Source organism: Leptopilina boulardi, unplaced genomic scaffold (assembly GCF_019393585.1).
Source record: "Leptopilina boulardi isolate dan_hultmark-lab unplaced genomic scaffold, ZJU_Lbou_2.1 LbouV2_316, whole genome shotgun sequence".
In the NCBI taxonomy this organism is placed as follows: domain Eukaryota; kingdom Metazoa; phylum Arthropoda; class Insecta; order Hymenoptera; family Figitidae; genus Leptopilina; species Leptopilina boulardi.
In genome coordinates, this window is record NW_026137881.1 from 2,269,526 (window position 1) to 2,295,252 (window position 25,727).

Sequence of the window (25,727 nt, forward strand, 5' to 3'; positions counted from 1 at the left end):
AATTTTATTTTTAACGACAGTAAAGTTCACGTTTATGATCTTGGAAAAACAAACAATAATAATAATAATAAGTAAATAATTTTCATTTATCAACAAATTTTTTTTCAACGTTTCTTGATGAACAATTTTTTTGTAGAAAAATTTTTAGGCAATAAAATTAATTTTTTTTTTCAAATGAAAATTTTTTTTTGAACTTTATCAACATTATTTTTATAATTATTTTCAAAAAAAAATTTTATAGTTTTTAGAGGAATTTAAGTAATGTAAAATTGGAACATTAAAAAATAATTATTTTTTATTTTTAAATTTTGAGGTTAAATTCTTTCACTATAATATCGAAACTCCTGATAAAAAATTAACTAATTTTAATTATATTGTAAAAATTTCTCTTTAAATTAAATAAAAAATATTTTTTTTTCTATGCCTTAAAAAAAAAATTTGGTATTTGTCAAAAAAATTGTGATTTAAAATTCAACGTTTCTAAATTTAAAATGCAAGAATTTGCAATGTGCATTTCTGGTTTTCTGAATATTCACTGTCGACATTTATGTAATAGAGAGACACACGTGATAGTTTCTATAAATAGATCGGAAATTAAATCTTTGTTACTATACGTATGTGTGTATGTGCAAAAATCGAGGTCATTGTCCCTTTTATAAAGATCGACTTTTTTTTTCTTGCGGCGCTTGCTGACGACCTATTGTTCCCCCGCAACTTTTTTTTTTTTTTTTTTGTTTTTTTTTTATCTCCCTGATTCCGCCCGAACTGGTTTTTTCGTTATTCTTCAGATTATATATTTATCAAAGAGTTCAAAAGAAAATACAATTATGTAATTTCTTGAGCTGCAAAAGGTCATGAAACGAGTACGTCGAGTTTTACTCGTCCATTTTATTGTTTCTCATAAAAAGCCAAGTCCGGCCCCTTTTCTTTCCCCCCATGCCCTGAATATATGTATATGTATATAATGTTTCAAAAAAAAAAAAAATAATCGCACCTTCTTTTCTTTTATTTTAAAAATGTGCAATTGATATAAATTTTGAAGATAGAAATTTTTATATACTTTTTTATATATTCGGAACATTTTTTTGCATGAATAAGTGCGTTTAAAAATCAGTTATTATTTTTTAAAAATAATTTTTAATAATAATAACACTAGAAACCTGATTTTGTGGACTATTTGAAAGGTTTCCACTGAACAGGGATTCTTAATTAATTAATACATTTATTAATATTTATTTATTTATTGAAAAATATACGAAAAATATATTATAATTCATATTTTTTAAAAATAATTTTTAATAATATTAATTATAATATATTTTTCGTATATTTTTCAATAAATAAATAAATATTAATAAATGTATTAATTAATTAAGAATCCCTGTTTAGTGGAAAGCCCTCAAATAGTTCACAAAATAAGGTTTCTAAACTAAAAAAAGAAATTATTTGATTCAAGTAATCGGTTACTTGAATATTATCAAATAAATATTTACTTGAACCAAATAATTTTTATTTGAATTAAATAAATTGTATGTGGACCAATAATTTCTGTATTTGAAACAAATACTATTTAGTTTGTTTCAAATAAAAATTATTTGTTTCAAGTAAATATTTATTTGATAATAATCAAGTAACCGAATATTTGAATCTAATAATTATTTTTTTCAGTGTAGTGTTTCTCTAAATTCGAATTCTAAATTCGAAACTCTAAATTTGAATTATTAAAAATTGTAACTATAATTTGAATTAGCGATTCACTTTTTGCTTTTGAATTAGTAAAATTGAACTTATTAGTATAATATTAACCCATTAATGTCCATGCTTAGACACATGGAAACATTTGCAATATCAAAATTGGAAACAGGACTAAGGTTTAAACAATGATTTTTGACGTTAAAAATTGTTAAAAAAATAATTTGTTTAAACAAATTGTTATAAACAAAATAATGAAAAAAATTAATAAATTTTAAAATTCCAACAACGCCATTCGATTCTACGGGAAAAAAAGGAGCATATAGGGAGACTAAAGGAGCATATATGATTTTTTCAAAATTTTTACTCTATTTGTTATAAATAATTTATAAACAAAAAATGCACTGTGGTTGCACCCATCAGAGCCCATAATAAGACACATGGAAATATCTGAAAAATAAAAATTGGAAATAGGAGTGCGGTTTAAACAATGACTTTTAACGTTAAGAATTGTTTAAAAATAATTTGTTTAAACAAATTGTTATAAACAAATGGAAAAAATTAATGAATTTTAAATTTCTAACAAAGCCATTCGATTTTGCGGGAAAAATTACTAAATGAATATCTATGACTTTTTCAAAATTTTGACTCTATTTGTTATAAAAAATAATTTATAAACAAAAAATGTACTGTGGTACACCTATCAGAGTCCATATTAAGACACATGGAAATATCTGAAAAATCAAAATTGGAAACAGGACTGCGGTCCAAACAATAACTTTTGACGTTTAACATTGTTTAAAAAATAATTTGTTTAAACAAATTGTTATAATCAAACGAAAAAAATTAATGAATTTAAAAAACAAATTATTTTTTTAACAATTTTTAACGTCAAGTGTCATTGTTTGAACCGCACTCCTGTTTCCAATTTTGATACTGTAAATATTTCCGTGTGTCAAATCATGGGCTCCGATGGCTGCATCACAGTGCATTTTTTGTTTATAAATTATTTATAACAAATAGAGTGAAAATGTTAAAAAAGTCATATATGTTTTTTTAGTAATTTTTCCGTAGAATCGAATGGCGTTGTTAGATTTTTTAAATTCTTCAATTTTTTTCATTTGTTTATAACAATTTGTTTAAACAAATTATTTTTTTAACAATTTTTAACGTCAAGTGTCATTGTTTGAACCGCACTCCTGTTTCCAATTTTGATACTGTAAATATTTCCGTGTGTCAAATCATGGGCTCCGATGGCTGCATCACAGTGCATTTTTTGTTTATAAATTATTTATAACAAATAGAGTGAAAATGTTAAAAAAGTCATATATGTTTTTTTAGTAATTTTTCCGTAGAATCGAATGGCGTTGTTAGATTTTTTAAATTCTTCAATTTTTTTCATTTGTTTATAACAATTTGTTTAAACAAATTATTTTTTAAACAATTTTTAACGTCAAAAGTCATTGTTTGAACCGCAGTCCTGTTTCCAAATTTGATATTGCAAATATTTCCATGTGTCTATAAGCATGGGCGTTAATGGGTTAATAATAGTAAAAACAAATTCTTTTACTATCGAATTAGTAAAATTTAACGAATTCAAAAACAAAAATTGAGTCACTAATTCAAATTAGTTAAAAATTTTTCTACTAAATTAAATTTAGAGGGTAAACAAAAAATTTTTTTTTATATTTTTGTTTTTCTCAAAAAGAAACGGAATTTCTATTTTCAAAATATAAATATAAATTCACTATGTACTCTATGAATGAAAGTCGCTGTCCTATTGTCTGAACGATCTTGTCATACGAGTTGGTTGCAAATGCAGGAATTAATTGCAGTGTAGGATGAAGGTTCATGTGACAGTAGCTCTCGGTGACGTAACCGTCAACTCTTCCGGGTCAGACTTACCATTGGGTCGGCAAGTCTCATTTTTCTTTTTTTTTCATTCTTCTCTTCTCCCTTGTTTCTCTATTTTACCTTCGTTAAAACACAAAATTAAAGAGGAAAGGGTAAATGAATTAGAATTTAATTAACTTCTCATATCTTTTTATCTTGCTATAAAAATTTCCTCTACAAATAATATTATTATTTTAAAAGTGTAAAACGAAATATTTTATTCTGTTTTCTAAATCTGAATTAGTTAAATTATAGTAAAATTTTTGGCTGATTTTTTTATTTCATGAATTAGTAAAAAATAACAACTAAAAAAATATAAGTCAAATTTTACTAATTGAATTTATTACCAGAAATTTTATTTTTTACATAACCTAAAAGTGAATTTAATTTTTAAACCGCTAGATGCTGTAAAAAAATACTTTTAGTGCTGGTTCAGTTTTTACTGGTTGAGTTAAACAAAATTTATTAAATTCCACTAAATAATTTGTTGAGTTAGAAACGAAATTTTCTTTACTTCTACCTTGTTAGGGTTGAACGTATACAGCTCCCCCGATTTTGTGCGGCTTAATGACTATGTAGAAAATAAGAGGGGTAGAGTAGAAAGAAACAAGGGAAGAAACGAGTTTGTAAGTTTGCAACTAATTGTAAGTAATGTCATAAATATATAGAAAAATTAAAAAAAAATATAAGAAATATTTATGTTAAATTATTATTTTTGATCGCATTTCATTTGAATGGTAACAGTATTTTTTTTGCTACGAATAAACAAATGACTGTGAGAATAATGCCTAAAATTAATTTGTTAGAATTTTTATTTGATTTAATTTCATTAGTTAGAATTTTCTTTTAACCGGCGAATTTTCATTTGTTTGACTTATTATTTGAGAGAATTTCCATTTAACCGAATTTTAATATTACTAGAATTTTTACTTAACCGAAAATTCATTTAACGGAATTTAATCAAATTTTCATGTGACAGAATTTTCATTTGTTCGAATAAACATTCGGCAGAAACTCTTCGGCGCAAAACTGATAAAATTAACCAATCATAAATTATTCAAAAAAAATTTGATTGGTTAAGTTTATAAATTTTCGCCGAAAAGTTTTTGTCGAATGTTTATTCGAACAAATGAAAATTCTGTCAAATGAAAATTTGATCAAATTCTGTTAAATGAATTTTCGGTTAAGTAAGAATTCTGTAATATTAAAATTCGGTTAAATGGAAATTCTACCAAATAATAAGTTGAGCAAATGAAAATTCGGCTAAAAGAAAACTCTATTTGATAAAATTCTATGAAATCAAAATGTTAACAAATTAAATTTTAAACAATATTCATGCGTCCTAATTTATTGTGTTCGTTTCCTAAATTACTGTCCATACATTTTTCTTCGGTGAGGTATATCGAGATTGTGAATTGGGAAAAGTTTTATAGGAACATATAAAAAGGGGGGAAAAATAAGAGGCTGGAAAAGTCTGATGCGTTAGGAAAATAATAGCTTTGGGAGTTTTTCCCATTGGGAAAAATAGATTAAGTGAAATATGTCCCCCTAACCATTTAGACGGCTCTGATTGTTTGGGCATCTGATCTTCCAACATTCTCTATATACCTTCGGTTACAAAAATGTTTTTGGAAAAATTTCGATTAACTCGAAAAGGCATAACTAAATGGAGGGATTAGTATTATATAGAAGGTTAAAAAAAATCGTCCTACCCTATAGTGTACACCATATGCCATTTCGAATTTTTAAAAATTAAATGTCATATCCGTATCCATAGACCCCAAAAATGTTTACCAAGCGTAATAGAAAATTTTATCTCTTTTTTTTCTGAGGAGAACAAAAATTAAAGTTTAAAAAAATGCATTTAATTCACTAAGTAGTGAATTAAATGCATTTTTTGATTCACTAATTAGTGAATCAAATGGATACGGATATGACATTTAATTTTTTAAAAATTCGAAATGGTATATGGTGTACGCTAAAGGGTATACGACAATTTTTTTTTTAACCTTTTATAATACTGATTCCGTCGTTTATACACAGTTTTCCTGAAGGTATCAATTTGATTCTAAAATTTGGATCAAATTATGCAACGTTTTGATACCCATAAGTGGTATCAACTTGATCATCATTATTTGGATTATTTTTTTGATACATAAAATTGTTATTAATGTACAATTTTCATGGACGGTATGCAGTTTCTAAAAAGTTTATGAATTGATTTTTTGCTGACTATCGAGAATAATATTAATTTGATTTTGAAGTGTGAAAAAAACTAAGTCTTGGGCAGAAAATTAAGAAAAACCGCACAAATCGGCAACAACGTGTGTTGAGGACAGAATTTTCAATATTGTCTCAAAATTTGAAGAACGTACTCTCTAAATCTGAATCAGTAGAAATTTGACTAATTCAATCAGTACTTTTCATTTTAACTGAAGTTTCAGTTATTTTTTGAAATTTACTAATATAATTAGTGAATATACAAGCAATAGAAAATAACTTATGTAAAACAATAATTTGTATATAACATAACCTTTAAAATTAACTATTAAATCAGTAGATTTTGCGGCCGCCGCCATATATTTATATTACTGATTCAATCAGTAATTGATATTTTACTAATTGAATCAGTAAATTTCTACTAATTATCAGTTGCTCAATTCTCGCTATGGCAATTAGTAGATTTCTACTGCTAATCAGTGAAATATGACTGATTCAGATTTAGAGAGTATTGAAAACAATGAAATTACTGACTATTTGAAAGCAATTGGACAGATCTTACATATTTTTAAACATTTTGACACTTTTTGAACACATTTTACATTTTTGAACATTTTAAAACTTTTTGGAACTTTTAATAAATTTTCTCTTGGAACTTCTGTACTTTTGGAACTAACTATTCTTGGAACTTTTGCACCCCAATCGTTAATATAACTTATGGTTATCAGAACGTTGCAACCCAAATTGATACCTACTACTCTTAATTTCTTTTACAGTTTAAAAAATTTTTCTTTGTAAAGTACCCCGTACACAAAGCACACACTTCCGGATATCACTTCAACAATTACACCTTACACAACATGCAATATTTTAAATAATGATTTTTTTAACATAGTAGTAATTTTTTAAATTGGGGTACAATAAATTCTAAATAAATGTTCCAAACCAAAGATCCAAATTTAAAAGGTCAAAAATTTATTTTTCCAAAGTATACAAAATCGCCAAAACCCAAAATATCCAAAAGTATAAATATACTTTGATATATTTTATACTTTTTGGACAATTTGGGCTTTGGTCATTTTGTATATACTTTGGAAAACTAAATTTTTGGCCTTTTAAATTTGGAACCCTTCGGTTTGGAACATTCATTTTGGAATTCATTGTACCCCAATTTAAAAAATGACTATGTTAAAAAATCCATTTTTTAAAATATTGCATGTTGTGTAGGGTGTTATTGTTGAAGTGATATCCGGAAGACGAGTTGACAGGATCTCCCGCATGATTGTGTGTTGGGTTTCCATGAGAGGCAGGTGGGGCTCGACGGGAATCGCCTGGTGTCTGGTGAGTGTTACTCTGAATCGCCTTCTCGGTGAGCGCTCCCAACGGCAAAGAGGGGAAACGTGAAACCCGGCTTTTATCCCATAACAAACCCAGTGCGAAGAGTCATCGAATGCACTCTGGAGGGTCGGCTTCTCGCTTATACTGACTCTCACGTAAAATCGCGCGTTGTTTGGTTGCACCAATTTTAATTCTTCTATATTAAAAGAAAAAGGAAAAAATAAAATGAATTTTACACTATAATGTAAAAATTTAATATTTATAACCGTTAGAATTTAGAAATGCTACATCCGGTTTTTAAACTCTCACAATAATCCACGTGTGATTTTTATTATTTATGAAATTATAAAGTGCTTTTTGCGAATATCAATATAGTAATAGAATAAAAGTGTATTGTGTTATTTGGTAATCGAAAAATTAAAATTTTTGTTTCAGTGGTGATATAATAAAAAGTGATTGAAAAAAAGTGTGAATGACCTGTGAATTATTGAAGTTATAATATGATGAGTCCTAAGGAACTCGAGCGAGTTGAATTAGGATTTAATATGATGAAGATTCTGTGAAGGAGGAAGGATTATGGAGTTCGAGTTGGATGGCAGCCTCAAGGAGTGGGCCAAGGACAAGCCCCTCAGCATCCTCCAGCTGGATCCTGCAGATAGGGCTGTTCTCCGGATTGCCGGTGAGTCATTTAACTTTGTTTATGTTTCATTTTTTATTTCCCTTCCCCCCTCCCCTCTTCAATATTTCTTGTTGTAGGACAATAAACCTTATAACGTTTATTATTGTTTTTTTAAACAGAACATGTGTTTCTGTATATGGAATCATTAATATTTTTTTTTGTGTGTGGCGAACGATTAATCATTCAAAGATAAAATCTTACGAAGAATAAAGATCAATCTACTTTCTTGATTTTTGTTATAAAAAGAAATTGTACAATTATATTGATAAAAGTTTTGTTTACAAGAAGTATTTTTGACTTTAATGAACTTATATTGTGTGCTTAGGTCTATTAAAGTTCACAATTTTTTGCAAATCTAATAAATTTTAAAAATTCATCCGCCATATTGGATCCACCATTTTAATGTTTTAAAAACTGGCAAAAAAGTAAAATTTGTAGGTTTTTGAAATTAGGCCAACTAAAATTTTTTTTTTATTTTTAAGTAAAAACTCTGTAAATTTTATTAGTTAAATTTTTTCTTTTAGGTTATGTCAAAATAACTCAAATTTCTGGTAATTAATTGAATTAGACCAATGTAACTATTTTTTCAGTTATTTTTGTATTAAAAATTAGGTACTTTTTCTAATAATTAGTTATTTTTTTACTAATTGAAGAAATAAAAAATCAGCAAAGATTTGACTAACAATTAGCTATTTTTAACTAATTTATATATTTACAGAATCATTAAAAATGTTTTAGTAAAACAGTAAACAATTTTATATTTTACACTTTCAATTATTAGGTTGCTTCCACAATAACTAAATCGCATCGTCGTGAAGATTTGTAAGACGAGACGATGCGCGCGCATCCATTGCCAACTGTCGCCAAAAAATTCATTTCACGGAATCCACTAATCCTGTCACTTCAGCTTGTAAATATTATAGGAATTATAAAAAATTTGATTTCTTAAAAATAATAAAAATTTCATATCTTACTAGGTACAATGTTTTTTTTTTAATTTTTAGTATACGTAAAATGAATTTTTTGGCGACAGTTGGCAATGGATGCGCGCGCATCGTCTCGTCTTAAAAATCTTCAAGACGATGCGATTTAGTTATTGTGGAAGCAGCCTAATAGTTGAAAGTGTAAAATATAAAATTGTTTACTGTTTTACTAAAACATTTTTTAATGAGTTTGTAAATATATGAATTAGTTTAAAATAACTAGTCAGTGAAATCTTGGATGATTTTTTATTTCTTCAATTAGTAAAAAAAATAACTAATTATTAGAAAAAGTATCTAATTTTTAATACAAAAATAACTGAAAAAACATTGGACTAATTCAATTAGTTACCAGAAATTTGAGTTATTTTGACATAACCTAAAAATATTTTTAAGTTTAAAAAATTATTTTTTTAAAAAATATATACGAATTGGTGATAATAAAAGTGTTGGTCATATAAATGAGTAAATAAAGAAGATTTCAGTTGCGTCAGATTTGGAAATATGGTTTTAAAATCTATACCTCTTTTTTTTACATTTAAATATTGACCATATCGTGTTTTCTGGCTTCTTGACTTTAGTGTTAAAGTCACGTGCGTGAGCCTTTAACACGTGTGGACACATTAAATTTCGCACCAAACACATATTGTGTATATATGTGTTTGGTGGTAAATATTGTCTTGACTTTCAAGGACCTTCTCATGTGTACATACTATTCTTATATCAGTCTAGACTGTAACATATATAAATATATATATACTATATTAAGTAGACCATAGATAGGCTTCTATTTATTCCCTTGAATATATTGTTCTCCTCGTCGTGTGGTAAGCGCAGTGCAAGGGCTTCTCTTAACTATTACCGGATAAAAGGCATGCTCGTCCCTTCCTGAGAGAAACTAAAAGCGTTGAATGACATGCAAGAATTCCCATATACTTTTATTCATTTTTAGATCTTAAAACTTTTTCTAGTTCAAATATATATGTATATATATATATATAAAGTTTCAGAAATATTTCTTGATTTTTCAAGCGAATTTTTTTTTTCCTTTTTAAATTATATTTATAAGTAGATATTAAAAAAAAAAAAATATTTATGAGTATATTTTGTATGCGTACAATAATTACTTGCTTTTTTATGGTTTACTTTTTTTTATTAGTAATCATTAAGTTAAATTACTAAGAGAATTAGAATTTAAGAGCTTAGAATTTTTACGGAATCAATAATAATTATAATGTGTAAAATTTACGAAGCTGAAGTACGCAACGTTTATGATAAACGATTTTTAAAGAAATAATTTTTTAAAATTAAAAATTGTATAATTTGTCTCCTAAAAAATACCTCCCTGAAGTTGGCTTCGACGCTAAGCGCCAAAAATTGTTTTTCGCAGAATCAAAAATATCAAAAAATTTTTTAAAAAGATTTTTGGTCCACACAATGCCTTGAGAAGTATTTTTCAAGGTATTATTTGAATTGAAAAATTAAAAAAAAATAATTTGAAATTTTTGATTCTGCGAAAAACAATTTTCGGCGCTGAGCGTCGAAGCCGAGTCCAGGGAGGTAAAAAAATATTTCTTGTAGTTTTCATTAATCAACAAATTAAAAAAAAATTGAGCTGTCGTATCAAAAAAGGGCACATAACTAATGTAATTCAAATGGGTTATGTGCCCTTCTTTGATCTGGTAGCTCAATTATAGAATTTTTCATTTTAAAAAATTATATCTTTAAAAATCGTTTATCATAAACGTTGCGTACTTCAAGTTAAAAAATTTTCACTTGAATAATTACTTTCGAAGGGACTTATAAATAAGGCTTAATTCATTAGTGTGGATTTTCATTTGTTACAATTTCATTTGATAGAATTATTTTTCAAACAAATTTTTCTTTCTTCAAATTACTATAACAGAATTTTTATTTTAACGGATCCTTATATTTCAAAATTATTATTTAACCTATAAACTGCTATAGGTGGTAAAAAATTATCCTTAGTGCTTTCTTAAATTTAGAATATAGGATACTTGGAACCTATATTTTAGAATATTTTACACTTAAATTCAGCGTGTAATATTCTTAAAATTAGAATATATTCTTAGTATTTAGTATATATTGAGCCTGGCTACACCGAGAGCCTACCAGGAATATTAAATTTGCGATGCTCAGGCGTATTGTATTAAACAAGTAGATTATATTCGTGTCTGCGCAGAAGGTTTGTGTACATCTGCGACCATGGTTGCGATAGGGACAGGTTAGAAAACCAAAGTCAGCAAAATTTTCTAACCTGTCACTATCGCAACCATGGTCGCGGATGTACACAAACCTTCTGCGCAGACACGAATATAATCTACTTGTTTAATACAATACGCCTGAGCATCGCAAATTTAATGTTCCTGGTAGGCTCTCGGTGTAGCCACACGGAAAAAAATTTTCTGTAGAATTTACAGAAACTCCTGCGCCATCTACTGATGTTTCTCCAAATAGAGAAATTTGTAGAATCATTGGCATTAAAATCTGTTAATTCTACAAGTTTGAGCTACAGTTCTTAAAAACTGTTGAGTGACCAAATTATGTATACTATATGGGGATAATATATATTTGGTAGAGTATTTCTTATAGGTTATATTCTCCTCCGAATACATTAAATTCGCGGAACATTATTGTATAAATTAGTATAACTTCTATGTAAATAAATTCATCCTTCAATAATTTTCTAACAATAAAAATGAGGAGCAAGTTTTCAAAACTTATGATAAATCCACTTTTTCTTATGTCGAGAAATTGAAACAAACGACTTTTCTCACTTAATCACTACAGTTAATTTTAAAATAAAAAATTTGTAATAATTTATTTCTATAATAATGTTTATATACTTAAGACGTTTCCTTTTTAATTGAACTTTCTTGCCGACACTCTGATAATAATAAAAACACTAAATTCGCCTTAACCTCTCGCACTCAATCGTTCTCAGCCTTAGTCGAATCACTGCATTGTTTTCGCGCATGCGTTAAATCCTTGCAGAAAATATCTGTAGAATTAACAGATTTAGGAACATGTAAAATCTCTAAATCGACGTTAAATAATTACCAGAAAATTTTTTTCCGTGCAGGCTTATAGAGCCCGTTTTCACCGGGCGGATAAATTTAATCTTCCTTGAGGTTAAAGGCAGTAGATATATATTCTGCGTCTGCGCAGAATGTTTGTTTACAGCTTCTGCGCAGACGCAGAAAGTATCTACTGACTTTAACCTCTCGGAAGATTTAATTTATCCACACGGTGAAAACCAGGGTTGCCACCACGAAGTAGTATAAGGAGACGTAACGCCCATAGTAGATTGTGGTGAAAGTGAGCCCCAAAATCGTGTCCTAGAGTTTACGCATTTTTCTAATAATGCGATGAGGACGCCGCGCGTGGAGAAATAGAGAATTAAAATTTATCACGTGCTCGCATGTGCTGACAAATTGTCTTGAACCGGTGTTTCGCGCTTGCACTTTGTGCTTTGTTAATGTTATCAGTGAAATGTCATGTTTTATAAAAGGATGTGGATCAAAAATAACTACAAAAGAAGAAAAAAATGGAGAAAATCGAATTTTTTTTTCGGCTCGAACAGTATTTAATTTTTATTATTTATTATTGTTTTATTATTGTTAATATTATATCATTAGAGTTTTAATTATTTCCGAAGTGTTTTTTATTTTTTAATGCTTTCCTATTATAGAATGAAAGTTTGTTAAGTTGGTCGAGTGCTATTGTTGGCATTGGAAAAAAACCAAAATTGACAAAAAAGGATAAGATATGTGATTTGCACTTTGTGGAATCAGATTTAATTTTTTTTTTTATTTAATATTTCACAATATTTATTTTATTATTTATTTATTACACAATATTTTATCAAAACCACTTCGTGATCAAAACACTTTTGCTGTCAACTACAGTTGTTTACGCGATAGCAGACGACATATTTTGATTCCGATTTATCTCAGTAGAGGCGCTACAAGAGCATTATTCGAAAACCTTAGTAACTCTAGGACACGCATTTGGGGTTGCTTTGAATGCATGGCGTTACGTCTCCTTATACTACTTCGTGGTTGCCACGGACCTGCGGAAAACCTGAAATTGTCATTGAATTTTTTTTCAGTCATGGAAAACCTTGGAAACCTGGAACTGTCAGGGAATTTTATAAAATCTCGATCTAAAAATTTAATTTACAGTATGTGAATCGAAAAATCTCAAGTTTTCAAGTCGTCATTACTACTTTTCGGTTTTAAATTTAGTGCTTAGAGTTGAAATCAATATGGTGTTTCTAAATCTTAGTTTCGATTGGTCAAATATTTTCTTTTCTTAACACGGTGTAGCTGTATTTATAAAATTACGTAACATAAATATTTTGAATCGAGCATGAATATGAAATTATTAGGGTCAGTTGGGGTAAATAGAAACAGATTTGCTAAGTTTCACCAATAATATAAGTTTTTTCTTTTAAATCGAAATACTTTCGGTTTTTTTTGTGTTTTGAGTTATTATTTAACTTTCGTGTAACAATTTTATGGGCTAGTAGAAAATATATGGGTATCATTAATTCGCAATAATCAACTGTTTCTATTTACCACTAAATTTTTCAACTTTGCTAAAATTTAGGGGTAAATATGAAACAGTCATTATTTCTTAGAAAATTTAAGAAAAAATTAATTTGAAATATGCAAATGTTAAAAAATACAAAGAATTATATAAAAAATGGCGTTAGTTATAAAATAATTCAAACTAATAAATAATATTGCATTACATAAGTTTAAAAATAAACCGCATGTTAAATATTATGTATACTGTTAAGAATATAGATGAATACTATTTTTTTATAATGCTGAAAATAGTGTTGTAGTTGATAGAAACAATTTTCTCTCTCTCTCTCTAATATTGTTGAAATTTCTGTTTCTATTTACCCCAACTGACCCTAATAAATTATTTTATTAATAATTTAATTAAACGATTTAGTATATTTTGTCATAATTGGCTATAAAAAATATAATTTTTAAAAATTTATATTTGGGTCTGGAATTTTTTAAAAAATGGTCTGGAAAACCTGGAAAAGTCATGGAATTTTGAAATCAGTGTTCCGTGGCAACTTTGAAAACGGGCTCATATTATTGTACTTTAAAAATAAGTAATAAATAAAAAATATTTAGATAACGGTCTGAGAGACCGCGATAGTAGTTTAAAGGTTAATTACTTTTTAATTTAATGTTTCTAAAGTTTTTTAAACGTTCATTTCAAATGAATAAGAAATTATCATGAAAATTCGGTTCAGTGGAAATTTTATTAAATTAAGAATTCTGCTAAGTAAAAATTATATTGAAGTATATAATTATTTTTTATGACAATAAAAAAAAAAAGTTGTCATTAGTCATGGTCATTTTTTTCAACGAAGCCTTTCCTATTGAGCAAATCTTTTTTGTGCAGTTATATCATTTTTTTTTCTCGTTAGGAGAGAAAATAAAATTTGTTATAGGTTCATTAATTTAAAAGTTTACTGAATCGTTGGAAAATGATAAATTTTTTTTTTAATTGTTTCGCGTTTAGAACTATATCTTTGACAAATTATGCGTGTCAAGGTAATAATGCATAATGTTTTGTTTCTTAATGAAAAACGTATTTTTCACACGCGAATTTTAAATTATGAAAATTGGTAATTTTTTTTTTCAAAGTAATTATTACAAAATTATATATAGTTTACGCTCCTTTATCTATATGTATTGTTTATGATTTTAATCACATTTTCATACAATGTTCCAATTAATTTTTCATATAGTAATTTGGATTACATTAAAATTTTAATAATTAAATTTAAATATTAATTGAGACTGTCATTTAAGGGAATATTTATCGTGTTCAGTTTGCGAGGAAATATCAGTTTTAATTTTATAATCTCACGCGCGTCGTAACTAGTTATATCATTATATTTCCAATTGACTGATTATTGTGGATTTTATATTAATTAATACACTCGATAAATTATAATAGTGAATTATTATTATTGTTTGGCAGTTTATTTTTTTATGATAAAAGTTTGATTATTTATATATAATGATTATTTATATATAATTTAATAGAAAAATTTAAGTTCAAGATTATAGAGTTTAAGTTGTAATGATTTTATTGTTTTAATTATAATGTGATTTTAAAATTATAGTTTATCTGACGATTTTTAAATGAAATAATTTTTTAAAATAAAAATTCTATAATTTTTTGCCTAAAAAATATTTTTTTTATAATTTGTTTATTAATAAAAACTACAAAATTGTTTATCATAAACGTTGCGTACTTCAGCTTCGTTTTATCTGAATATTTCTTGGAGAATGGTATTTTTCAGACGAACTAAATAATTATGTAATAATTACATATGTGACTCATCACAGTGAAAGGGACCTTAGCTGGAAAAAAATTTTAGGTTATGTTTGTGAGTTTTAGAATGAAAATGCACAAACAGCATCAACTATTAATACAGTCAACTGATGTTCAAATCTTTAAATCCAAAATATTCATAAAAACTGATTTTGATTTTACATAATTAAAAATATTTATTTAATAAAGATAAAACGTTCATTAAACATAGCCTACAATTTTTTTCAGCTTAGATCCCTTTTACCGTGATGCATCACATTAATTTTTTTTAAACTTTATAGATTTACCTGTTTATTACTATTATCAGAAGTTACATCTGAATTGTAGAAGATGTAATTGATAAAAAAATTTTAATATGTATAATTAAACTATCATTAGTCGAAATTCTGTTGGTACTGATGAGAATCTGTTTGTTTTGAGGTTTGAGAATTGTAAAATTGAGTGTGGGGTTTTGTTTAAAAAAAAAAAAAAAAAAATGTAGGCAAGTAGGGTCGTTGAGTTCAGGCGTGAGATGAGACGAAGCGAGGAAAAAGGAAAGGGGGGAAAAGAAGAAGAAAGAGGAGGAGAGGAGGTTAGGTTGGCATATACAACGGCCCTCCGAGATGTTGCTGTTTTCTGGTGGGGATGAACAGCGGACAAAGGACTTTAAAGAGCGAAAGAACAGGCCGGAGATCCGGCGAGGTGATTCCAACTTCCAAGTGTGCTTAAATTTTTTTTTTTTTTTTTTCACTGATTCTATTTATAATATACAGTCGCATCCTCTGTTAATAACGATTAAAATTTCTTGGTGAATTTCCAATAAATCTCGTCAGATTCTTCTTTTTTTCACATACGATCGAATAGTTTTGCTGAGTTTCAAAAAAGAAATGGGTAAAATTATTGGTACAAATAATTTCCGAATGTACTACTTTTGAGGTCCGTCAAATCACAATTAAAATTTAGAAAACGGATTACATTAGATTTTTGGGCTTTTTTTAGGGCTATTTTTGGGTCCTATTAAGAAAATTTTAGGCTCCTTTAAATTTTTGGAAAAATAGATTTTATTTAATTTTTCTTCAAAATCTAAAACGATGTTTCTTTATGTATCCACTAAATGTGGTAATTCCATAATTGTATTGATGAAAATTAAGTTAAAAATTCCAGTTTAAATATATATTTGCATTGCAAAAGCTTTTGCAATTTTACCTTCTATTTACTCAAAAAGTGTATTAGAAATTGTAGCGAATTCTTTTTAGGTACTAAAAGGTCTTCTAAATGTAGACCCAGAACATGCTTCACCAGCATATGGTTCACAGAATATATTTTTTGATTTGAATTAATTATTCTTTGAATTCTTTTAAGTTCGATAGGATATAGGGAAGAAGGGAAAAATCATATGCTGGTTTATATAGAAGAATGTATATAAATTATTCTTCATGTGTACATTAAATATATAATAAAAATAATAATAATGAATACTGAAATGGAATAACAATCCTTAGCGCCCACCTGAGTTGGCACAAAATCTTATCTAAAGAGGGCGACCACCCAAGTCGAAATAATCAGAAGAAAGAAAGTATACTAATGTTTAAAATTTTTATTGAAAAGAAAGAAAATTAATTTCTTAAAGAACGTACAATTATTATACCTTGTATGTGACACAAGTATTGATAACATTCCGATTAAATTTTTATTCTATATTATAGAAGATAAACATTCTGTTTGTATTCTTGAAATTTACACACATGTATATAAAGAAGTGTTTCGGCATTATCTGTATAGTAATTTTTACGGTGCGGTAAATGTTTCTTTATGATATTAATTTCTATTGTTATATATTGTATGAATCAATTTCTATAGTTGCTGTGCTTTTGAAAGTGTAACGACCTTTTCATCTGGTCTAAAAGTAAACGTTTACGCAATGAGTGAACGTTAGAACTTTTAATGGCAACGAGTGCCTGAAAGATATGATGATAGTACACTCTTTAGAAGTACTTGAATCTTAAAGATATAATTTGGTGAAGAACATTTCGTTTCGATCCTCCTTAGAAAGAGATAGAGGATTTATATTTTTTTTTGGTTATTTTCATTTCTTTGAATTTAGTTTGATTTTTTACTTTTTTTCTAATTAGGTTTTTTTCACTAGTGACACATCATAATTACGTTGAGTTCGTGAAAGCATAACCGAATTCCGCCGCTGCACTTAAAGCGAAATCCTGCACGGAGAAAAATGGATACTTAAATTTAGTATCTGTATATTCACGAGTAAATATATTAGATACTTAAATATGGGACAACTATCTATAGATACTCAGATTTAGTATCCTTGGATATTTAATTCTATATATTAAATGCTACTATCCAAGATATTCACATTTAAGTATCCCAGATAATAAAACGTACCACCTAAACAAAAGCGCGCGCAAGCGCCTTGTAGTTTTTTCCTTTTTACGAACACTTTAATAACATAAATAGAAATTATATTTTTAAAAAATACTGTAAAAATAATTTTTCATTAATAACAAAATTTTTTAGTCATACATTATTATTATTATTTTATGTAGTATTTTATCATTTTATATTCAAAAATGTTAAAATATACACAATGAAAAAAAATTGTTATTAATAAGAATGTTTACACATTTTTATAATAAATTATTATATTTTTATTTACAATAATTATAATATTAAAAATTAGTATTATTTACATATTAATCCATTTAAAATTTTTCGTTATTAATCATAATTATTTATACATTTTTATTATGATAATGAATTATTATTTTTTTAATTTTAATGTAAAAAATTAATTATTGCTAATTTTGAAAAATAATTTTAATAAAATTATGTTTTATTTCAACTATATTAAACATTTTATATTAAAAAAAATACTGTAAAGATAATATTTCATTAATAATTAAATTATTGTAAAAAATAATAATAAAAAATTTTATTTAACACTTTTTTTTAATTGTCAATAATTAATTTTTAATATTAGGATTAAAAATATGATAATTCACTGTGATAATAAAAAATATGTCAGTAATTAAGATTAATAAAAAATTTTTTTACCCTTTTAATATTATATTCAAAACTTTTAATATTCATTTGTATTTTCGTATGATTTAGTTATAGTGTAGAAAATATTAAAATATTATATAGAAAATTATTTGTTCCTAGTAATTCATATGCAATTTTAAATTTATAGTACAAAATTAATTTAGAATGTTTATTTTAAAAAACAATAATAAATAAAGAATTTGAAACTATGCTTAAATGTCACAAAATTTGTTAAAATAACATAAATTATTAAAAAGTAATTCTTAAAAATGTCAAATTTAAAAAATTTTTAACTTTATAAAGAAGAATCTTAATTTTATTTACCTTTTATATATAAAATATTAAGAATAACCTTAATCTTGATGAACGTGGAAAAATGTAAACAAAAAAAACATACGTTAACCACAATTAGAATTGTCAAAAGTCAAAACCTATAAACGAAACAAACGCAAGAACAACCAACTTCAGGTGTGGACAGAATGAAAGAAAGAAATTCACGATTATTATATGTAAAAGTTTCGGTATTTATATCAATTTCAATCAATTATTCTCATTATTTCATGGAATAAATCAGTTTTTCGATCATAATAAGGAATAAAATTATAAACAAACTTGAAATACAAATTTTTTAAACATATTTTGGAATCTCAAAATTTTTTTGTCGATTATATATATATATTATACACTTGTCAACGATTTTCTACACGTGTGAAACACAGAGATTTTAGGTTAGTTTTTCGAATTGAATATAGCAGTGCGGCGTGACTTTTGCGCAAGCGCTTATGTTACATTTAAATATCTAGAGATACTAAATCTGAATATATATTTTTTTACTAAGATACTATTTTTGAGTATATAGATGTTAGATTTAATTAAAATTTTTTTAAGTATATTTTGGATACTATATTTAAGTATCCATTTTTCTCCGTGTGAACATTGTAGTTTTTTTTTTTTTTTTTTTAATCAAAATATAACTTTCCTTATTGTTTTAAAATATATAACAATTTTGCTATTAGGTTTTTTTTTTTTTTTGCGAAGAGGGTTTCTGTGAATCTTTTTTAAATTGCAACTTCCATATAAAGGCTATAGAGGTTACAAATTCTTTAATGCTCCATTTCTAATGAGATTGTTCTTTCTGTTTTTTATTCATATTCCCGAGAAAGAAATATATTCCAACCGTCGATATTATACTTCCTTGAGAATAATTAGGACTATTACTCTCGCCATTTATTTGCCTTTCACCCAACAAACATCACGATTTATCGCTTCCCTATCAACTTTGCTTAATTGCAAAATCGATATTTATACTATCGAATATAGTGAAAAATTTGTTCGATAAATTTCTTTTTTGATTAGGCTCTATTTAGGCTGCGCTTATAACGATGGTGATGAAGTACGCAACGTTTATATGATAAACGATTTTTAAAGAAATAATTTTTTAGAACGAAAAATTGTATAATTTTTTTGTCTGCAAAATATTTTTTATACTTCTTATTAATTAAAAAAATATTTTTTTAGGTAAATTTTATAATTTTCTGTGTTAAATTAAAAATTTATTTCTTATCGTTGATGATAAACGTTGCGTACTTCAGCATCGTGATATTATATTTTAATAGCAAAATAGTTTTAAAAAAAGCCTTTGAATTTTAGAAATATTAAGATTTAATTGTTTGAATATTTTTTTTATCTTTAATGCAATTAACATATTCATTAATTATATCAAATATAACCTAGTCCGTAACATTTAATTATGATTTTATGTAAATACTTACTTACATCTACCATTAACTCGCAAGTTAATTATTACGTAAATTAAGCGGAACTGTATGTATATATATATATGTTGGAAACGGATATAACGATCGAGCGATATAAAAGTATTCCGCGGCTTTCTTGTGCATTGGCGGCATACAACAAGTGAAAAATAAGAATCAAGAAAAAAAAAGACACTTTCGTATATATGCCTACTGAAATTCCAAGTTCTTATACAAATAAAAGCGACGTTAAACAAGTGTATAGGGCTGCCAACCTTCACCTTTGCTAATTGCACCTTGGCTCAAAAATATCTCACGCTAGACACACAACTTGAGACCGCATTGCGCGATGACGCAATTTTTAATCGTCTTTTGCACACTTTTCTTATAATACATATCGAACCTAGAAGTTTTTAAAAACGTTTAAAAACAATCTAAGTTTTTTAAACTATTTTTAATACGAATTTTTATTTATCAGAATTCTTATATTAAACAGAATTTCGTCTCGAGTCGAATTTTTAAATACGATAATTTTTATTAAACCAAATCCTCATTTGTCCGAATTTTTATTAACGCGAAATGTCATTTAATAGAAATCTTAAAACTCTGAATTTTCATTTATCCTACATTGCGCACATGATTCAATAGATAATCAAACGGCAGAAATATTTCGGCGCCAATTTTTAAAATTGACCAATCACAAATTTCTTGACAGTTTCTGATTGGTCAATTTTTAAATTGTCGCTGAAATATTTCTGCCGTTTGATTATTCGACCATGTCTAATGTACGATAAATGAAAATTCAGAGTTTTACAAATGAAGATTTGGTTTAATGAAAATTCTTACAGAAAATTAAAAGGCATTAAAATAAGCTGCAACGCTTATTATTTTAATCCAATTTTGCTTATTTTAATTCATTTTAGTATTAAAGTAAGCAAAATTGGATTAAAATAATAAGCGTTGCAGCTTATTTTAATGCCTTTTAATTTCCTGTGCTGGCATTTAATAATTCGTGTTAAAAAGAATTATTTTGAATCTTTTTCTAAATAAAGTATTTTATAATTTTCCCTGTTAAATAAAAATTAATTTCCGTAATCGTTATTAACATAATAAACGTAGCATTCTTCAGCATCGTGATATACATATAAAGAATATAGATTTTATATATAAATTTTATTATTATCAAACTCAAGTTTCTGTAAAGATGTGAAAATAGAAAATTAACAGATAAATTTGAAATTTTTGTTGAACCAAAAATAGAATTGCTCACTATGTGTTTGTGTGTGCAAATTATATACGGAAGTGATTATGCGTCATAAAATATTCCTGTATATAATCTACTTTATACATATGTATACATGTAGATCACGTCATTTCGATTATGTTCGATTTTTGCGAGTAAATTTGCCATGAAGGCTGGTTATATTCATTGAGTGGTATGCGTTTTGTGATTCATGTTTAGAGATGAGGTGTCTCTTGCAATCTATAGAGAGTTTGTTGAATGAGAAGAAAGAGAAAGGCGGATGCCTGACGATTCTTTCATGAATAGACCCTAATGTGTCGGTAGCCACTACCGACAAATTATCATCCCACGCCAGATAAACAGATATCTCCACCATCATTTATACCTTCCGTTATTTAACATATAGCAGAAGTCACCTGTTTCCTCTTTTTTTTTTATTGACACCTAATTAAATCATAAGATTTTATCTTGTAAATCTAAATAATGGACCCACAGGAATTATTTAAGTATATATATTTATTTCTAAATGTGTTAAAAATGATGATGATCATTGTCAAAATTATACTTCACTGAATTTTTATTTGGTTAAATTTTCATTTGTTGGAATTATTATTTGATAGAATTTCCATGTAACCGATTTTTTATTCTATACAGAATTTATTAACCGAAAAATCATTTAACAGAATTTCTAATTAATAGAATTTTTAATTGTCTGAAATTGCAAATTGACAAACAAACAATCAGCAGAAAGATTTCAGCGCGATTTTTAAAATCAACCAATCAAAAATTATCCATAAAATTGTGATTGGTTGATGATTTTAAAAATCGCGCCGAAATTTTTCTGTCGATTGTTAGTTCGACAATTTGCAATTTCGGACAAATGAAAATTCTGTCAATCAGAAATTCTGTTCAATGATATTTCGCACGGAAAAAAAGAAAAAATTAATTTTTACTATACTTTTAAAGTAAAACGGGAACTGTCTGAAGTTTCTGCGCATCTCTGGCAACTTTTACTCCAAAAATAGTAAAATTTACTATTTCTGTAGTAAATTTGATTGTTTCCGTACTAATTCTTACTATTTCTGGAGTAAATTTTACTATTTTTGGAGTAAAAGTTGACAGAGTTGCGCAGAAATTTCGAACAGTTCCCGTTTTACTCCGAAAGTAGTAAAAATTACTTTTTCTTTTTTTCCGCGCGGTTAATAAATTCTTTACAGTATGAAAAATTGGTTATATGAAAATTCTATCAAATAATAATTCAAACAAATGAAAATTTATCTAAAAGTAAATTCTATGCAATGAAATTTTACCTATAGTAAAAAATTTATTAAAATGGCTATTATGTTAAATGAAAATTTGAGCAAATAAAAATTCTAACAAATGAAAAATTTGAACAAAGAAAAATTCTGTGAAAATTCTAAAAATTCTAAAATATAGAAAATCTTTTTAATGAAAACTCTGTGAAATATTAATTCGAACAAATAAAATTTGGCTTAATGAAAATTATACACGAAGAAAAATGGAAAAACGAATAAAGTAACTTTTACTATACTTTAAAAGTAAAACCGTAACTGTCTGCAGTTTCTGCGCATTTCGGGCAATTTTTACTCCAGAAATAGTAAAATTTACTGTATCCGGAATAATTTTTACTATTTCAGGAGTAAATTTTAATATTTCTGGAGTAAAAATTAACCGAAATGCGCAGAAACTGCGTACAGTTCCGGTTTTACTTTTAAAGTATAGTAAAAGTTACTTTATTAGTTCTTTCATTTTTCTCCGTGTATCTATTCAAATTCTATTAAATTAAAATCATTGATTTTTAGAAATTATTCGGGTGTTCCCAAAGAAGATTTCGATTATTCCGATTCAGAAATAAAGTAAATCATTATCATTAGGGTTTATATTATTGATTCCGGTTAGATTAACCAAAATTCTGGTTATTTTAGCCAGAATTCTAGTTAATTTAAACTGAATTCTTCTTAGCTTAACTAGAATGTAATGTTAATTACAGCCAAACTAGAATTTTTTTTCAGTGTACGTCAAGTGACCCTCGAATTCTTTTTATGTCATATATAGTTTTCATTAACATTCTCTATATATTAAGGTTTCCTTTTTAAATGTCGTAGAGATGTAATTAAGGTTGTATTTGATTACTGGATTTTCTTATGTACGTATAATGAAACTCATGTTCGTGAGAACGAGACCAATTTTGCTTCCTGATCACAAACAGGATGGTCACGGTCCTGCACCCCTTTCGTTCTCTTTCATGAAAGAAAGGTGGGAGTAACATCGTGAAATTCGAGACGAAGAGATAACGATCGAATTGCAGGCATTCGTCTTACCGCAGACATTTTTAGAGAAAGACCTGTTTTCTTCTCTTCGACTCTGTTTTTCAGCATTGAACAGAAAGGTTCATTCACTTTAGCTAGACATATATGTATATATATAATGTCAATAAGTTGTTAAAAAAATTGTTTCATTTCCATTCTTCTTGAATTGTATTTCATTTTAATAATACACGCATATGATATTATATTGCATGTAATTTATAACATTTTATGAAAGACACAAAATTACCCATATTGTTATTTATGTTACAATTTTAATTTACGGATGTAAATTTTCCTATGGTTATTTGAACATTCATCAAAAAAGGGAGATTGGCTTTAAAAAAATATGGTACCATATGTGCGGTCCTGTGTTATAGTGGCGGAAAAATAAACACTGTGTGAAAAACTGATTAGTATAAATTAACAATGGCAAATGTCGAGTATTTAAAAACAGCTGTTAAATGGAGAAACTTTTTTTTTTCGTTCAGAAATTGTAGTATAAATAACATGTAAGATACTGCGGAAATATCGCATAAAACAAGTGTTCAGATTACTTTTGAGTTTAAACTTCAAACAGAATTTCAAGAAGTCGCGATTTTTTTTCTCTGTAATAGTTTATAGTTAAAACTGAAATCTTTTTAAATTTTAGCATGAACTTTTTCTAGCATTCGGCTTACGGAATTTTTTCTGTTTCCATTCTGTAATAATCAGTTTTCTTTTTTGATATTTGTAGGTATTGTTTTGTTTATTAATATTTTATTTGTTTCTTCAGTCATTGAACAAAATATGTTTCTTTTGAGTTGTTCAAAATGTCGTTCAAAAAATTCTTGTGCTTGCCCTTGTTTCATGTCAATGTCGACTATATATATATATATTTTTTTTTTGCTTTCTCCACACGTATAGTACTAAACGTGATGAGTTCTCTAGAGCTAGGTTTACCGCTATGTAACGTTGTTCTGAACGCGTGATACTCAATTGGATCGAGGCTATTATTATTGTCGATAAATCAGTTTGCTTTTGAATTATATATGCTACTTGCTTTAGTATTACAGAATTTAAAAGCTGTAACGGTTATGAAATTCATTAATTCTGCGTTTTTCTATTCTTTTTTGATTGTTGGAAGTTGCTAATTGGAAAAAAGGTGCCATTTTAATTTCTGCTCTAGTTTTAGGAAATAGTATACAAAGAAAATATTTAAAATGAAAATTTCCCCCTTTGCAAAATTTTAGTAATTGAAGACTCCGGATTTTAACAAGTCCTATACGCTTGAATTTGCATCACAAGTTTTGGCCCTTCGTGTTAAAATTTTAAAAAACAATATCAAATTTTAACAGTTGATTCTTATCGTTGGAATTTGATATTGTTTTTTAAAATTTTAACACGAAGGGCCAAAACTTGTAATGTAAATTCGAGCCTGGTAGTGTTCCTTGTAAGAACAATAATGTTAATTTTAAATTTTATTACTCTACCGTTTCTAAGGAGGGGAACATTGCTCCTAAAACGTTAAATAAAGAATAATTCTTATTAATTTTTAAATCCTGACTCAGAGTGATCGATATCTTTTTTGTTATTATTTAAAATTCGAGTGATAAATTCCTATTTCATTAATAATTTATCTAAATTTCACAAATTTATTAGCCTTATACATACACTAATTGGAATTAGTGCTATATAATTATCGTTATAAATCAGTGAAATTTTGCTAATTCAGAGGAAATTTTCACTGATTTATAAAACACTAACTCTAACTAGGAGGAATCTCTTATATACAATTGCGAGTAAGAATTTTTTATTTCTGGAAAAATGAGTAATTTTTGTTAATTTATTATGTTCATTTGGAGGTGTAATTGTATACACAAATTCAGTAGCATCAAACAGGATGTATATACGGATCATGTATATAGTTAAGGACACGCTCCACTGCAACTACCATAAATAATAAGCTTAGGTGCTTCATGAAGAAGGTAGTACAACTTTATACAAATTGAGAACCTGTAATCTTGAGCTTACAATATCGCGTGTACTACTCCTCTATTGATCGTTCTTCAATTAAAATTTCTTCGATTAATTCTTCGTCGATATATAGTTTCAAACATTCGTTCCAATTTGTGTTCTTTATTTTATGCAATTAAAAATGCAGAACAAACAAAGTTTGAAATTGCTATA

The 25,727-nt window shown here is 26.8% G+C and overlaps 1 protein-coding gene across 2 annotated transcripts in view; it reads left to right on the forward strand.

The window, feature by feature from the left end:
• LOC127283940 (microtubule-actin cross-linking factor 1) overlaps positions 1-25,727 on the forward strand; it is a 298,405-nt gene that overhangs the window by 1,520 nt on the left and 271,158 nt on the right. For both annotated transcript variants that reach the window (XM_051309088.1, XM_051309099.1), the window contains exon 3: positions 7,579-7,822. In XM_051309088.1, the coding sequence (XP_051165045.1) occupies positions 7,720-7,822 (103 nt within the window). In that variant the 5' untranslated portion in view covers positions 7,579-7,719. The remainder of the gene's footprint in view (positions 1-7,578; positions 7,823-25,727) is intronic.